At 65.9% G+C, this 16,525-nt stretch overlaps 1 protein-coding gene across 1 annotated transcript in view; it reads right to left on the bottom strand.

Moving 5' to 3' along the window:
• MCF2L (MCF.2 cell line derived transforming sequence like) overlaps positions 1 to 12,700 on the bottom strand; it is a 46,122-nt gene extending 33,422 nt beyond the window's left edge. Inside the window, exons 1-3 of the mRNA XM_052649955.1 lie at positions 12,607 to 12,700; positions 6,877 to 6,960; positions 6,318 to 6,432 (exon numbers count right to left, since the gene is read on the bottom strand). Coding sequence (XP_052505915.1) covers positions 6,318 to 6,432; positions 6,877 to 6,960; positions 12,607 to 12,700 — 293 coding nt within the window. The remainder of the gene's footprint in view (positions 1 to 6,317; positions 6,433 to 6,876; positions 6,961 to 12,606) is intronic.
• Positions 12,701 to 16,525: the final 3,825 nt, after the last annotated feature.

Raw genomic sequence — 16,525 nt, 5'->3', positions numbered from 1 at the left:
TCGACTGCCAGGGTGGGTGGCCATGCCCTCCTTCAGGGCATCTTCCCGACCCAGGGATCAAACCCAGGTCTCCTGCGCTGCAGGCAGATTCTTTACCATCTGAGCCGCCAGCTAGGGGAGAAGCCCCACTGAGCACATAGATTCCGTAATCACACTAAACACACACACTCTGGGCCACCGCTCTGGAACCGGAGTGACCGCTCCCCCGAGGGCGTAAGCCCGGTGCCCCTCGGGAAGCCAGACTCCCGTGAGGACCCTCCGGGATCCGTGGTACCTGTTTTGCGCGCAGGCTCCAGGTCGGGGCTGGCCCGTCCACCCGCGCCCTCCGAGTGGGTCCTGTGCCCAGCCGAGGTCCTCGCTGAAGCTGCTCAGGCACCTCCCTCCTCCCGGAGCTGAAACCCCAGCCGAGGCAGCCTGGGGGTCCACAACCTCACTGTGTGCACAGGCTGGTCGGTCAGCCTGGGCTCCCCAGGAAGGGGCTCCCCACACCCCTCACGGCGGCGCAGGGCGAGCCCCCTCCTCCGGCTGGGTCTTGTCCTCCTCCCGCGGGTGAAGGGCAGGGCCGGCCGCCCTGAGCCGGACACCAGCACATCACAGCTGCGCATCCCCCGGGTGGGCACAGCCCACGCTGAACCGCCCGATACGGCAGCCCCCGGCCCCTGGGAACTGAAGGACGGCCAGCCCAGGCTGGGAACTGAACTTTTATGTTATTTAACTTTAATTTTTCAAATTAAATGACATTGGACGGCAGTAACAGAAAAAAAGATGACAAGTAAGCAAGCAGTCTGAGACGGGTGGCCTCGGGCTCCCCAGGAGAATGAGACCGGGAGGACGGAGAGACAGAACCCGTGGGGAGAGGCTGCCCCGTGGGGAGGGGACCCTGAGCTTCAGACACACGGGCCAACGGGCTGGGGCCGGCCGCCGACGGCAGTGAGAATGGTCTTCACTTGCTTCTTTCATGAGCCCGAGGGCCTGAGGACAGCTACAGCAGAGCTCCCCACCCGCCAGATGGCAGGAAGCCGAGGGCGGCCCCGGCTGGGGCTCACTGCCCGGTCCATCCACACCAGCGGCAGCTGCAGAAGGACAGGCAGGGCGCCCACCACAGGCCGTCAACAGGAAGGGGCTAGGCACGTGTGTGCAGTCTGGTTTCAGGAGATGTGCACAGGGACGCAGCCGGACGCTCCCTGTGGGTTCCTGTGGGGAGGGTGAGAGCCACTGCCTGTCTACAGATGTCTGGGGTGTTCAGGACACGTTCACACATTTTCTGTCTTTATGTGCAGAAATCAACCGAAAATTCACGTGGACGTCACAGCCAGAGCAATAAGTGAGGTGCCGCCAGGGGATGAAGGCCGGACGATCTACAGCTTAGCAAGCTCGACGGGGCGGCCCAGTGGGTATATGGGGTTGGGAGCAGCCTGGCTGCACGACTCTGCATGAGGCGGGGCCCGAGCACGGGGCTGGAGCTTAAGAGCAGCACTCAAACCCTGCTCCTTCTGCAGGTGCCCTGCATTTCTGTCATGCAGCCCACAGAAACTGCGTGTGGGGACACGCGTGCACGAGTGTGGTCTGCATGCTCGTGTGTGGGGTGTGTGCACAGGTGTGCAGTATACACTCACTCCTATGTATGAGCATACGTGTGTGTGGTGTGTGATGCATGCCTGTGTGTGCACGTGTGTGTGGTGAGTGCACACACACCTGTGTGTACCTGTGGTGAGTACATACACACACGTACCTATGTGTGCACATGTGTGGTGAGAACATGTTCACCGGTGTGTACACACATTTGGTGCGTGCATGCACCCCTGTACCCATGTGTATACACGTGGTGAGCGTGTGTACACCTCTATCTGTGCACGTGGTGAGTACACGTACGCCTGTGTACACACATTTGGTGCATGTGTACACCCCTGTACCTGTGTGCACACATGTGGTGAGCATGTGTACACCTCTGTGCACGTGGTGAGCACACGTACGCCTGTGTACACACATTTGGTGCATGTGTACACCCCTGTACCTGTGTGCACACATGTGGTGAGCATGTGTACACCTCTATCTGTGCACGTGGTGAGCACACGTACGCCTGTGTACACACATGTGGTGTGTGCATGCACCCCTGTACCCATGTGTACACACGTGGTGAGCATGTGTACACCTCTATCTGTGCACGTGGTGAGCACACGTACACCTGTGTGTACACACATGTGGTGCATGCATGCACCCCTGTACCTGTGTGTACACACGTGGTGAGCGTGTGTACACCTCTATCCGTGCACGTGGTGAGCACACGTACGCCTGTGTACACACATTTGGTGCATGTGTACACCCCTGTACCTGTGTGCACACATGTGGTGAGCATGTGTACACCTCTATCTGTGCACGTGGTGAGCACACATACGCCTGTGTGTACACACATGTGGTGTGTGCATGCACCCCTGTACCCATGTGTACACACATGGTGAGCATGTGTACACCTCTATCTGTGCACGTGGTGAGCACACGTACGCCTGTGTGTATACACATGTGGTGTGTGCATGCACCCCTGTACCTGTGTGTACACACGTGTGGTGAGCACACATGCCTGTGTGGGGGTGACCTGTATGCGTGCACCTCTCCTTGGGGTGAACGTGGCCCATCACGAAAACCACCTGGGCGAGGCTCCTCTGTCTCCAGCAGTGGGGTGATCTGAGCTGGGTCCACAGAAAGTCCGCATCCTTATTGGCCTCAAGTCATCTGGGACCCAGGCCTGTGGTCCCCAGGCTGGGGAGAGGCAGCAGGTGTGTGGGAAGGTGACCCTTGGATGTTATCTTCCAAATGCGGTGGGCAGGTATTGGGGGCCCCCAGGGATCCTGCAGGGCGGCTAAGTGGGTCCTTCTGTGACCCTACACGTGAGTGTGCACGTGTGTGCCTGTGTGTGTCTGCATGGGTGTGCACCTGTGCCCACAGGGAGGCCTCCGGTGACCACCTTCACTGGGAGGAGGTCAGCTTTTGCCGCAAGGAGGGAGGGAGGGGAGAGGGGCGTTTCCAGGAGACCAGGAACAGGTTTCCTGTTCTGGCGTGTCTGCTGCGTCCGGGTGAGGCCTGCCCGGCAGCCAAGAGTTTCAGAATGACCCGCGGCCGTGAGCCAGACACAGCGGCCCGAGCTGGCTGTGCTGGCCCCGTGTGAGATGGGAGAGCTAAGAGCAGGGGAGAGCGGTTTCAGAGGACCCAGGGAGGCTTGTTTGGTGAGCATGGGGTCCGCGTCTGGGAAGCCGGGGGCTCGTCCACTGGACCTGCGGGGGCTGTGGAGCTGGCCTGGTCGCAGACTGCCCCCGGCCTGCCTGGAGTCGGTGTCGCCTGGGGTTTCTAAAGGCGCCCCCTCCCCAGCCCCCGGACTCCCTGGTTTAGGAGACTCGGGACCGCAGTACCGGCAGCGGCCACCAGGTGGCAGCCCACCCCACCCCTGGGTCCCGCAAGAGGGAGGCGCCACGGCAGCGTCCCTTCCCTGCTTTACGCGCGGACACCGAGTGTCTCCCCACCTTTAAAGGCGCACCGAACCTTCCAGAAACGCAGCTGCGTGTGAGCTGACAGGTGACAGCACTTCGGCTTCCCTCACTCAGGGCCGATCCCCACCACGCCCCAGGAACCGCCCTGAAAGCACTGGGGGGGCAGGTGGAGGGCAGGTGGGGGGCAGGGCTCGGGGTGCGGGTCCCCCAGACCCCCCGCTGCTGGACGGCCTTTCAGGCAGCCCCTCCCCCGCTGGCCCTTCACGCAGCTGAGGAAAGACCAGTTGGTCCCAACGTGGGGTTTCACTGCGGGTGGAAGGGCGACGGGTCCACCAGATCCCCGCTACACCCTGCACCCTGAAGGGACTGCAAACGGAACGTGCGTGACCACCACGATACACACGTCCGCCTAGACACGGAGCCGCGGGCCTGGGCCGCACGCACGTCCACACACCACGGGCCCCCGGGGGCACAGTCACACACCGCCTCTCCTCAGCTTCAACGGGAAGCATGTGCCGGGCTCGCAGGGACCGCGCGGACAACCCTGGAGGTGAGGGGTGGGAGGCTCCACCCTGCTGGGGTGAGAACTCCTTAAAAGGGGGAGAGACAAAGGTGCCATCCGCCTGAAGGGGCGAAGGGGCGGCAGGGGTGCTGCGGTGAGGGACGGGGCGGGGGCCCGCCCCCAGGCCTAAGCTGACCTCACTCTGTCAATGAAGCCTGTCTGAATAGCAGACTCTCACCGAGGAGCCGCTGTCTGAACTGCGTGCGGGGCAGACACAGACCAACTCCGAGTGCCGGCGAACAGGGACAGCCCAGGTGAGCCCGCGAAGCTGGGCCGCCGGGACTGGGGCCTGGGGGTGGGGGGCGTAACGGAAAGCCCCCCACAGGAGGGGGCCTGCACTCGAGAAGGAGCCACCCAGGCCGAGGGCGTGAGAGCAAGGGCCCCGAGGCCAGGAGGCCTGAGGGTCAGCAGCACCCGAGAGGGTGGTGACCCAGGGAGGGGAAACCAAGAAGGTGGGGGGTCGGCCTGCTGCGCCCAGAGAAGGCTCACCTCTGCCCCGCCAGAAAGAAAGGGACCTCTGCCCTTTCCACGCCTGGGAGTGACTTGAAACCTGAGATTCCCGCAAAGACAGGGAAGGTCGCCCCAGAGAACCGTCTTAGGGGCAGTGGGAGGCCACAGAAGCCCCCATGGCCCCTGGCTCAGCCAGCGCAGAGAGACCACCGCAGATGGCGGCCCACCAGGTGTGCGGTCCAGGGCCCACCACCGCCTCGGCCGGGGCTGGGGAGCCAGAGACGGCTTGTGGCCACTTCCAGCCTCAGGACTCCAGGCCGCACGCCCCTGCACGGGGGCGCGAGGGGGACGGCCAGGGGACGGGGTTGCAACGCGGAGGCCAGGGCTCTCCAGCCCCAGGAGGAGCACACAGCCCACCCGCCTTCGCAGACACCTGCTAAGTCTCTGACTCCCCCGCCGACGGCCCAGGGAGGAGGAGAGGGCACTTGGCTGGCTCCACGCAGGGACCCAACACGGGCGTGGGCGACATCTCCACCCGGGGCAGGCGGCACCACGCTTGGCTCCCAGGTGAAGGACTGAGAACAGGGACTCAGACCCTCCCTAGGCAGCATCCACACGGGCCTCAGTGTGCTGTGAGCTCCACTGCCCACCCTGGGACGGACCTGGGGTTCACAGGCAATGGTGGGGGACAAGCCACAGGGGACGAGGGTCCCCGGGGGAGCACAGGAGTGGCATCACAGGGGGCCGAGGGCCACGCTCCTCCTGGACACGGAGCGTCCACCCCTGGAGACATCACGGAGGGGAGCTTGCCGAGCTGGCCAGAAGCCCACCCTCCGGAGAACCAGCGAGACCACTGGGGCCCACGGTCAGCAGCCCACAGCCAGCTGTCTCCCTGTTAAAATCCTGGGCTCCCTGAAACCAGTGTAGCTGCTCTTCCTCTTACTGGCCTGTCCCCGGCGTCCCATCCCCAGGGCTGGGTGGCTTTTCCATGTCCCCCTGCTGGGAAGCCAAGAGCCAGACTCACCGTCCCGGGCCCCGACCCCAAACACCGCGCGGTGCCACTCCACACGGGCAGCCCCACCTCCTGCTCTCCCCAGACCCTTGAACCCACTCAAGCAATGTCACCCTGAGGTCCAGGGCCGTCCATGGGACAGGAGCAACATCTGCCTTCCTGGCTGGAAATCCAAGGGTGACGGTAAATGAGAGGCAGGACAGCTGGCCTCCATGAAGTCCCTCACGGCTTGCCCGAGGGCCCTAAGGAAGACCGGCCACTCCCAGGACAGTGGCTAGACCACCCACCTCAGCTCGGCTGCTCAGAGCCTGGCCCAGCAAGTCGGGTCCACAGAAAGAGGGGACGGCGTCCACAGACCACCACCCCACCCCGTGGTGCCCTCTAGGTCCTTCTGCCAAGTGACCCTCACCACCCACGGCCTGCGGAAGGGCTCTTCCATCCTAACACCCCCACCCACGCTGCGCGGTGAGGTGCCAACGCTGACCAGGTCCTGGCAGTCACACCTGCTGTTCGCCCAGCCTCCAAGATTAGACCAGCTCATCGTGCTGTGACCCGGAACCTGGCTGAGAGGGCATGCTGACCGCACCCTCGGGGCAAGCCTGCCCTGCACTCACCTCCCCCTCAGGCACTTTGAAAAAGAAACATCAGCCGCCAGGCCACTCCCTGCAGCCCAGCGGGTTGGCTGGAGCGGGAGGTCCACACCTCACCCGTCCAAGGCAGGGCACCCGGGCAGCGCTGCATCTGCCCCTGGCCCCCTGGGCGTGGAGGAGTCTCTGCACCCCTCGGATGAGGGATCGGGGCCCTCGCGCACCTGGGGATGCTGGTGAGGTAGGTCATGACATTCTGGAAGTCCTGGTCCGGGACGTCGCTGAAGGCCGGGTAGTCGGGAAAGGTGATGACCGGGCTGCCGTCCTGGCCCCGCCCGCCTGGGGAGAGCGCAGGGCAGCAGTCGGCATCCTTGGGGCCTCAGGGGCGGATGGCCCCAGATCCCACTGCGGGGCCACCGAGCCCCAGCTCCCCTGCACCCCGCCCCCCGCCCCCCCCCCGCCCCCCGCCCCCCGCCGCCCCCCGCCCCCCGCCGCCCCCCGCCCCCCGCCCCCCCCGCCCCCCGCCCCCCGCCCCCGCCCCCCGCCCCCCGCCCCCGCCCCCCGCCCCCCGCCCCCCGCCCCCGCCCCCCGCCCCCCCCGCCCCTGCACCCCGCCCACTCCCGAGTCCCGCCCCCTGCGCCTAGCCCCACCTATGCCCGTGCCCGCCCACCATACCCAGTCCCGCCCTCGCCCGCCCCGCCCCTGCCACGCCCCTTAGCCCCGCCCACGCTCCTGAGCCCCGCCCCTGGGCCGCGCCCCGCCCCGCCGGGCCTCGGCACTCACCTGACAAGTAAGCGAAGCGCTTCTGCAGCTGGTCCCGGATGTCGGCGGCACAGAGCGGGCTGATGTCGTGGTGCATGATCTCATCTGCGGGAGGGCAGAGCAGACGGATACGCAGTCACCGGGGACCGCCCCCCGCGCCTCGGCTGGATCAGCCCCACCGCGGACATCGAGGGGACCAGCGCTCGCGGGCCCGACAAGGGGGCTCCGCTTTCCTGTATAGACACCCTTGTTTCTCAGCGCACAGAAAGCTGTGTGCGGAGTGAGTCATCAATATTTAACGTGTGATGTGCGTCAGAGGCACGCAGAAAGGCGCAGGGATGGACAAAGAGGGACGAAGGGACAGACAGGGGCAGGCAGGCAGAAGGGAGGCCGGGGGTGCAGAGCAGGGCTGGGGCTGAGGACGGCCCCCGGACAGCTGCTCAGGGAGCCGGCCGCTTTGGTCTGCAAGTGCACAGCCATGTCCTGGAAGTGGCCTAGGCCATCCCCGGGGCCCTCACCTGCTGTCTACACAAGGACTCGCTGGTCAGAATGGAAACCTGGCCACCGCAGTGGGTCCAGACACACACACCTGGCGCCTCACCCCTGCCAGACACTGACCCTGAGCAGGGCTCCGAGCCCGTCCACAGCCTGACGCTGACGCCTGCAAGTCCTAGACCAGGGCCGGCAGCGCCCCAGTCACAGCCTGGAGGCATCGGCCAGAAACAAAGGATTAGCAAGACTCCTGGGAACACAGACACGGACAAGGGCGTGTGAGGTGCTGGGGCGTCGGCAGGCGGGGCCAGGGTGCTGGGCCCACAGGACCTGCATCTTAGCGCTTCCTGGCTGCTACCGCAGGACTGACATCCCGTATTTGGTGTCTGAAGGCCTGGGTGTCCTGGAGATTTCTCTACAGACACTCACGACTCACGCTGGTCACTGGCAAATGGCTTGTCTATACCCGGATTAAGACACAGGCCCCTCACAGGCTGGAGATTTGGGCCACTGAGGCCTGGGAGAGAGCTCCACGGAGCGAGCGAAACGCCCTCCGCCCTCTGCATGGCCGAGCCTCCATCCCGCAGTCAGGCACGTGGGAGCAGGTGCTGTGTTAGACGCACGGCGAGTCCCAGAACCCGGCTGTTGTCTGTGGACCTGCCGCCCCGACACCGGCTGCCCTGTGAATCTGCCTGGTGCAGACGAGGAGGGGGTGGGGCCATGCCCCTGGCCCGTTGGGCCCACAGAGCGGGCAGCACTCCGGGTCTGGGACTGAGCGGGGGTTCACGCCCATCACACTCAGGGCCAGGGCTCTGGCAGTCGGCCCACGGCAGCTCGGGGCGACACAGGCCTCCCTCTGCACGGACACCTCTCAGCTCTGCTGCTTTTGTGGGAGGAAAACAGCTGGAAACGATTGTGCCAAGAGAACGTGAAGTGTTTCTAATTCCAGACGCGGTGGATCACGGCCGTTACACTGCGTTTGTTTGGAACACGCGTCGGGTGTGAGACACGCAGCTGCGAGGAGGCTGGGAGGCCAGGTTTCACGCTGCCCACACTGTCTGTCGAGCGTGGACCCTGGGCTCTTCGAGGCCAGCTTCTGCCGCCCAGGACAAGCATGTCACAGAGACGTTCCCCTGGGCAGCAGTTCAGGTTTCAAAGCAGGGTGGCCTGCACGGTCCATTCAGACAAACAGACACGACTCCTCCACATTCGGTGGCCGCTGGCTGCCCCACAGAGAGTGGAGAATCCCCGAGCCGTTTCCAGCCACCTCGAGGCCCGCAGTGTGTGTCACGTGGCCCCCTGTGGACAGCGGGTGCTGGGGGGAGACACTCACTTCTTTAACCTGCACTCGAGGGGCCGCAGCTGGTTGAGAAGGAAGTGAGCTGCCCGCCTGCCCCTTCTGTGGTCTGGGACAGGAAGTGGGGTTGCCCCGCCCACTAGCTCAGGGTCAGGGTCAGGGTCAGGGGCCACCCGGCTCCTCCACAGACCCACTCTGTGTCTGCACAGAGCCTCAGTTAACCACCGAGCCCAGCTAACCACCCAGCCCACCCTTCCTGTGGCCCAGACGTGCATGGAAACTCCAGGCTTTGACCCGTCACAGGGCCCTTTCAGGCGGGAGGGGTGCAAGGGGGGAGGTCGGGAGGGGCTGGGCACCTGGGGCGGGAGGGGGTGCTCAGGGCCCCGGGCCACAGAGCCCGCTGCCCGGTCAGGGGACAGTGGGAATGGCCCCTTGCTGAGCTCACGGCTCACCCGTCCAGAGACCCAGCTCAGCTGTACACAAGGACAAAGGGGAATGACCCCCCCCCCCGTCCCGCACTGAAATCTCTGCCCACAGAGCCGTCCCCCGAGTTCCGCTTGGTCTGGGCAGCATCAGAGAGTCGGTGGGGGGTGGGGGGGCCACTCTTTCATCTTTACACCGCTTCATCTTAACACAATCAGACTCCGGCAGCAAACTTCCTTCCTCTGGCAAACTGACTCTCTTTAGGACGAGGATTTCATAACACGTCGTGGGCAGCCTCTGGCCCATCCTGTCTGCGGGAAGGGCCTCTGAGTACCTGCGTTTGCTGCCCCACTTGGGGCAGGGAACACATACGGGGCGGGGCTGGTGGGACGCAGAGTGGACCCTGTAACCCTGGAAACCCACCCCAGGTGGTGGTCGCCAGGGTCAAAGGGGCCTGGCGTTCAGCTTCGGGGGCCGGCTCCTGCCTCGAGGGTGACCTTGCACCTCGCCGTGAGGAGACAGGAGGCTGAGCAGGGCTCCTGAGAAGGGGTCCACAGCTGGCCAGAGGCCCTGGGCTTCGAAGTCCACTAAGTCCATCACGAGCTGATTCACTTCCTTGTTTACATCGGGTTGAACGTCCACACCCAAGGCTTCCGTTTGTTTTCTATCAAAATACATCTGTGATGCCCTTTCAGAGTCCAAGGTGGAGAGTCCATGGGGCCTCCACCTGCTCACTTGGGTGGGAGTCCCAGCTCACCAGGACCCCCCACCCCCCAGGAATGCAGGGAGGAGTGTGCCTGGGGCTTCGAACAGCTCTGGCCTGGCCCTCAGCCAGGGTGGGTCAGGTCAGCTCCCCAGGTGTCCGGTCCAGCAGGAGCGACGTCTCCGTGGCAACCTGTGGTCTGACCCGTGGCTCTGGGGTTAGCCCTCCGGGATGCTGGAGGCCTACAGCCACCGGGGCCGAGTATGCTCTCACAGCCCAGCCGGGGCATTTTTAAGGAGTTACTTGTCCCTGGATTAGGCACAAACAGTTCCCATCACATACGATGCATCGTTAACTCAGGGCACCAACAGTCTCCGGATTTCCTGATCTCAGAAAGTGAATCCTCATGTATTTTAAAATAAAAGGCCCCATATGAGAAGGTGCTTGACCAAACTTGTCCTCAGGGAAGGGCAAGCACGTGCAGGTTTGAAAACCGAAGGGCAGAGACCAACGAGGATTCGAGCGTCAGTGCCCTGAGTGACTGGGAAGCAGGCTGCGGGCCCTGAAGACGCTGCGTGTGGCTGCGAAGCCGGTGAGGCGTCGGGGGAGCCGACGTGAGGGAGGGATGCAGGGGAGCCTTGAAGGGCCGGGGGCCTGCGGGCCACACTTCGGGGAAACACGCATCTTCGGATGAAGCCGGACATGCAGCTCTGAACTTGTTCTCACGGACAGACAGCAGGAGCGGTGGAGGTCACGGAGAGGCTTTGGGAGCTCCAGCCATGCGGCGCCAGGGCTCCGAGGGAGCGTGTCGGGGGCTGGTCCCGCCCGCCCGGCCTCAGCCCAGAGGGGACACGAGCGGTGGGCAGGCCCGCACTGCAGAGCTCCGAGGGAGGGCCTCCCCGGCGAGGCCTCCTGGGGAGGGGTCCTGATGAAGCAGGTCCAGACCTGGGGGTGGGGCGGGACCCAGCAGGAGGCTTGGTGGCCACGATGGGGCAGTGTAAACACACGGCTCTGAGTGCCCAGCCTGGGTGGGACGGACGGGGTGGTTCACACACACCCGCCAGGCATGTGACCGCCCAGAGAGGAGCGGGGCGGCGGGCAGGCCAGGCACGCGGGGGAGGGAGGCCCAGGGCGGCCTGGGGGCCTCGGGCGTGGGGTCCACGCGGAGTCTGGGCGCCAGGTCTCTGTGGACCTTTCATCACCAACGAACGCGGCTCCTCCTGGGGACCCCGCTCCTGCCCAGCCCTCGGGTGCAGCTCCTGAGCCCAGCCGGCCCGCCAGGTAGGGCACCACACGCAGGGACCCCCAGTCACAGTCACAGCGGGCAGAGCCCGTCGGGCCGCACGAGCCAGGCCCCTCTCCTGGGCTCTCGCTGTCCCCTCCAGCGGCCGAACGCCCGCCTCCACCTCGGGCCTGAGGCTCGGTCCTCGCCCAAACGTTCCGTCCTTCTCCAGGCGCCCGGGCCTGTGGCACCTGCCTGATGAGTAGAGGCCACCACCTAAACTCACGCCCACCGGCCCGAGCCCCTGGGCCAGCGCACACCGGAGACGGGAAAGACAGAGACAGGTGAGAAAGGCGTGGGGAGACGGAGAGAACACGCAGAGGAGAGCAACAGCGGAAGGGAAGCGGGGTGACCTGTCCGCAGACCGCAGGCGTGAGTACGGGTCGGCATCGGGCGCACGGCAGGGAAGGGCCACCGGGCCGGCGGGTCCAGGGCCTCATCGAGGGAGGGGGCTCACAGCACAGGTGCCAGCGACTCTGGGAAAAGGACGGACACTTTCTCTGGTAGGAAAGCAGACGTTTCCAGAGGCTGGGGCGAAGCCCTCCAGCCCTTGGGTCCCCCGCAGTGAATCCACGAGGGCGCAAGGGAGGACCCAGCAGCTGGCAGGGAGCTCGCTGCCCTGGGACGGGGGCAGACCCCAAAGCCCTGAGCCCGAGAAGCTTGCCTTCCGGGATTCCAGCCTCGGCACCCTGACGCCGCACGCTGCCCCCCCGGGACGAGCGCGACGCCCCCGTCCACGCTGCCCCCCCGGGACGAGCGCGACGCCCCCGTCCACGCTGCCCCCCCGGGACGAGCGCGACGCCCCCGTCCACGCTGCCCCCCCGGGACGAGCGCGACGCCCCCGTCCACGCTGTCCCCCCAGGACGAGCCCTGTGATCTGGGTGTAAGCGTGATGACTGAGGTTTCCGCCCCAGCCCCCCCCAGCAGTCACCCTCTGAGCCTCATCCACCGGTAGGTTCACACACGCAGTCTCCTCTTTATGAAACTGGAAACTTCAGACACGGAAGGCGAGGGTGTGGCTAATTCGATACAATTTACAAAAGACCTATTTAACGAATTACTCCTCAATCCTCAGCAGAAATACCCACTGGAAGATGAGCTCACAACAGAGCGCTCCAGAAGGAGCACCTTCCATCCCTGGAAACGTGACCAGGAAACCCAGGCGCCTCCGCCCAGGCCCACCTCTTTGTTCTCTGTCACCACAGGCGTGACTCTCCCGGGGCCGGGCAGGTACGGGGGCACCAGCTGCAGACCGCCCCCTGCGGCGCCCCCCTGCCCGGCCCTGCTGGTCCTGCCCCTGCTGGCAGGGAGACCCCCACCCCCAACGTCCCTGGGAGCGGAACAAAGGAGCTTCCAGGCTGAGCTCGGCTGCGCCCTGGTGCCCGGCAGGCGCTGCTCAGGAAGGGGGAGAGGACGGGGACAGGTGGGGAGGGGCCGGCCAGCCCGCCCGCCCAGGAGGCCCCCTGCAAGCTCGCCACCGGGCTGGGCTCCCGCGCAGGTCCCGCGTCCAGGCCCCGGGCCCCCCACCCTCGCGCACGCCCTCGGCCAGCCCACCTGTGCGGGTCTTCAGGAGCAGCCAGAGCGTGGACAGGTCCCGCGACAGCAGGGAGAGGAGGCTCAGGGTCATGCTGTTGCCCGCCGGCCGCATCAGGAGGCAGCGCCCCGCCGCCCGGCACGCCCGCGCTGGGCACACAAAGGGAGGTGGCTGGGCTCCATGCCGGCCGCCCACCCGCAGGACAAGGACCCGGCTCTGCCCGGAGCCCGCAGTCCGCCCGCCTGTTCCACTCGCAGCCGGCAAACTGCGCTCGGCGGGGTGGTGCTCGGGCTCCCCGGGGCCGGCTCCCTCCCTGCCGCCCGTCCCAGCCCTCCCTGCGGGGCCCCAGGCTCAGCGGCTCCTAAGCCTGTGGGCGGGCGGGCGGGCCTGAGGGCTGGGACCACCAAGACCTCCCAGGGCGACCCCTCAGGTCCTCAAGAAGACCTCAGAATGAGGCACCCCCGGCCCCCAGCCTCCCCGGGGAGTGGGGCCCGGGGGAGCTCGTTAAAGCACAGGTCGGGTTTGCAGGTGGTGTGATGCTCTCTCCGAGGACCCAGTCTCCAGCAGGAGGGACCCTGGGGGCTGAGCCCAGCCTGCAGGGCCTGGAGAAGACTATCTGTGGGCATCACGGCCCATCCTCCCCATCCCGGGCACGCAGCCAACTGCGCCCGCCCAGTCTGGGCCCCGGGGCCTCGAACCCAAGTGGAGGCCCTGGAGTCCAGCTGATCACGCCACACGGGGCAGCGGTCACTGCGTGCCAGGCGCCCCGTCCACGCCCCGCTGCCTGTCATGTGGCTCGGGGTCTCAGCTGGTCTTCCCTGGATGGGCCCCGTGTCCCCCTCCTCATAGCTCCTCTGTGGCCTCTCTCTTTCGGCCTCCTGCTGACACTGGACAGGCCTCCTGCCTCGGGCTCTCACACAGGCACCCGGGGCACCAGGGCCGGGACCTTCCCTCAGAGCAGGGGCGACTCTGAGACCCACCCACGCCTGGCTCAAACGGGCACCCAGGCCACCGGGGCCAGGGACCTTCCCTCGGAGCAGGGGCGACTCTGAGCCCACCTGACACCTGGCTTACACGGGCACCCAGGGCACCGGGGCCGGGACCTTCCCTTAGAGCAGGGGTGACTCTGACCGCCCCCCAACACCTGGCTTACACCCCAGGCAGTTCCAGTCTCAGCCCAGCCTCCAGGGTCACGATCCAACTCCTCGGAGACGCGGAGACCGTGATGGCCCCAGCACAGTCTGCTCTGGCCTGAGTGGGTGACCGCGAGCTGGAAGTGGCCGTTCAGAGGCCCAACGTGCTCTGGCGCGGTCATGCTGCTGGGGCTCCATCCCTCTCGCACCCACACCCTCCTGACCGATTTAAGTCAAGGGGAAGGCCTGACCTCCGGTCACTGTCTCAGGCGGGTTGCTGCGCCGCTCGCCCAGCTGCTGGGCCCAAACTCTGGGCCCCTGGGCTCCACTGCAGGTGCCCTTCTCCAGCCCATGACACAGGATCTGCTTTTCTCCTTTCTCTCCAGGCTGTGCTCAAACGTGAGAGGCACGCCCCACCTGCTGTCTGAGGTCCGAGGCCCGCCGCCTGGGGAGACTGGTGGATGGACTCCCAACGCCTGCCCTGCGCTCCATTCTGAAGGCATCACGGTGCAGTCTGCACTGAACGAGCACGTGGCCCCCTTTAAAACCAGATCACTTCGAAACTCCAGCACGGAGTTAAAGAGGAGTTGGTGGTTTGGAGGTTTCCCCTCTAAAGACACGTGATCGGTTCTTCCCGTCATCAAACACTCAGCAGCGGCTGGCGAGGCATGGGGTCCAGCAGGAGCACCCAGGCTCCGGGGTCCCTGGAGCAGGCTGGGGGGGCTTCCCCAGTAGCGGCTGCGGTCGGGGAGGCGTGAGAACAGATCCTTTTCGGTGTCTCCGGCCCAAGGACCCACAGAGCCGAGGGCCACAGGCACACCCGTGGGTCCCACACCTCAGCCTTCCCCCCACGGCCATGGAGCTCTGGTCCCTGTGATTCGAGCCTCAGGCCACCTGCCCCCACCCCAGGACGCACCCCAGGGCCGAGCTCCGCTCCCCAGGCTCAGCTGTGCCCCAGCGGGAGTGCCCAGCGCGAACACACACGGTGGGATGGGAGAGGACGGAGGAGAGGCGCCCCCTACCCTCGCCCCACTCTGTCCCGCTAAAGCCCGTCCGCGTGGCTCTCCTCAGCCTCAGAGCCCTGCATCAGCTCCTGAGCGGCCCCCCGTGCCCCGTGACCACAGCCCCCACCACTGAGTGGGGCTGCCGCCTCCCCCGGAAGCCTGCCAGGCTTTCCTGCTCACAGTGCGGATGGATCTAAGGCCACGGGTCCGGTCCCTGCTTTTCACGACGGCCCAATGCTGTGCTCTCGAGAGGGGGCTGAGCTTGGCATGGGAGGGCGCGCAGGCCAGCTGGGGGCCAAGGGCACACACACTTCCTGCGGCCCCTGGGGACGGCTCAGTAGCTAGCACCCTGCAGACCCTCGAGGATGGGCCTGGGCCGGGGCTGACATGCCACACGGGCACAGCTGAGCGGGAGCCCGGAGCGGCAGCCAGACACCCTGACGCGCGGCTCCAGGCTCTCGAGCTCACCCAGGACCCGGCACGGGGCACCAGGGGAGAGTGTGTCTAAGGCGCGAAGGTTCTCCAAGGTGGGAGGGGGCCGGTGATTTTCCAATCACTCACAATTTTCCGACTGATAAAGAGGGCAGTTTTTTATGGCGCTCTGCCCAGCAGGCCATCAGTACAAGAAGGACAAGAACCACCAGCAGAAGAGGCTGTGGAGGGTTGGGGACAAGGCCAGATGGTGGGAGAGGAGCTGGAGGCTGACCGCAGGCCTAGGGGCTGAGCAGGGGGCAGGGGGCCGGGGTGGGGGGCGCGGGGAGGGCGGCAGCAGGGCGGAACCTCTGTTCCTGAGGGAAAGGGCACCCAGCACCCCGACTGCCCTGCAGGAGCTCCCTTAGCTGGAAGGCGTTGTGGGCAGGGACCTGACTGTGAACAGGGTGTTGTTTGAGAAAACAGCATCTGCGTCAACAGTGCGTGTTCAGCACACGGTGTAGACGAGCCACGCTCTGAGCACGCGGTGTAGACGAGCCACGCTCTGAGCACGCGGTGTAGACGAGCCACGCTCTGAGCACAGTGTAGACGAGCCACCCTCTGAGCACAGTGTAGACGAGCCACGCTCTGAGCACGCGGTGTAGACGAGCCACGCTCTGAGCAGTGTTCGGGCCGCCCTGGTGCACCCACCTCCCGCCGTGGTGCTCCGCATGCAGTCACAGACACTCGGTGTTAATCCTTCCCTGTCCAGGGGCGCAAGACGAACAAAGCAAGGATGGTCTCCCGTGGGCGAGATGGCCCTCCTGGAACCCCACGAGAACACCCGGAGGTGTGACTTTATAGCAGGATCCAGGCCCTGGAGGGTGCGGGGCCCCGAGCGGCCTCAGGCCGCCACCCTCTGCAGCCGCACCCGCTGGTGGCAGATAGGGAGGGGCCATCGCTGACTCACAGCCTCCTGTTTGCTGAGGCCTTGCTACCTGGCCCTGGAGCATCGTCATGGCGACCTGTGCGGCAGGTGTCCCCGCTCTGCAGAGCCTCCCGAGGGCTCCTCATCCTCGCCCAGCCGGGCGGGCCCCTCCCCTCCACATCCACGTCCCCTCCTTCCCCCCGGGCCCTGCTCCTGGCTCCTCCCCCTGGCTCCTCCCCGTCCCTCTGGGGCTCTGTGGTCCTCAAGCCCAGGCTGCCCCCTCTTAGGGGAAGGTCCCCAGCTCTGCTCCGCTTGGCTCAGAGCCAAATGCATGCTCCCAGCCCCAAGCTCATCCACGGCCACAGGATGAGAAGCAGGCTTCCTGGCGTGACGGCAGGCCCTGAGGGGCCAGCCCGAGCGGTGGTCCTCTCCGCTGGCCGTCACAGCCCCTCGCCCCCAGGCT

The sequence above is a fragment of the Budorcas taxicolor genome, chromosome 12, assembly GCF_023091745.1.
Source record: "Budorcas taxicolor isolate Tak-1 chromosome 12, Takin1.1, whole genome shotgun sequence".
NCBI lineage: Eukaryota > Metazoa > Chordata > Mammalia > Artiodactyla > Bovidae > Budorcas > Budorcas taxicolor.
The sequence above is the reverse complement of the archived record's forward strand: the minus strand, read 5'-3'. Positions and strand labels throughout refer to the sequence as shown.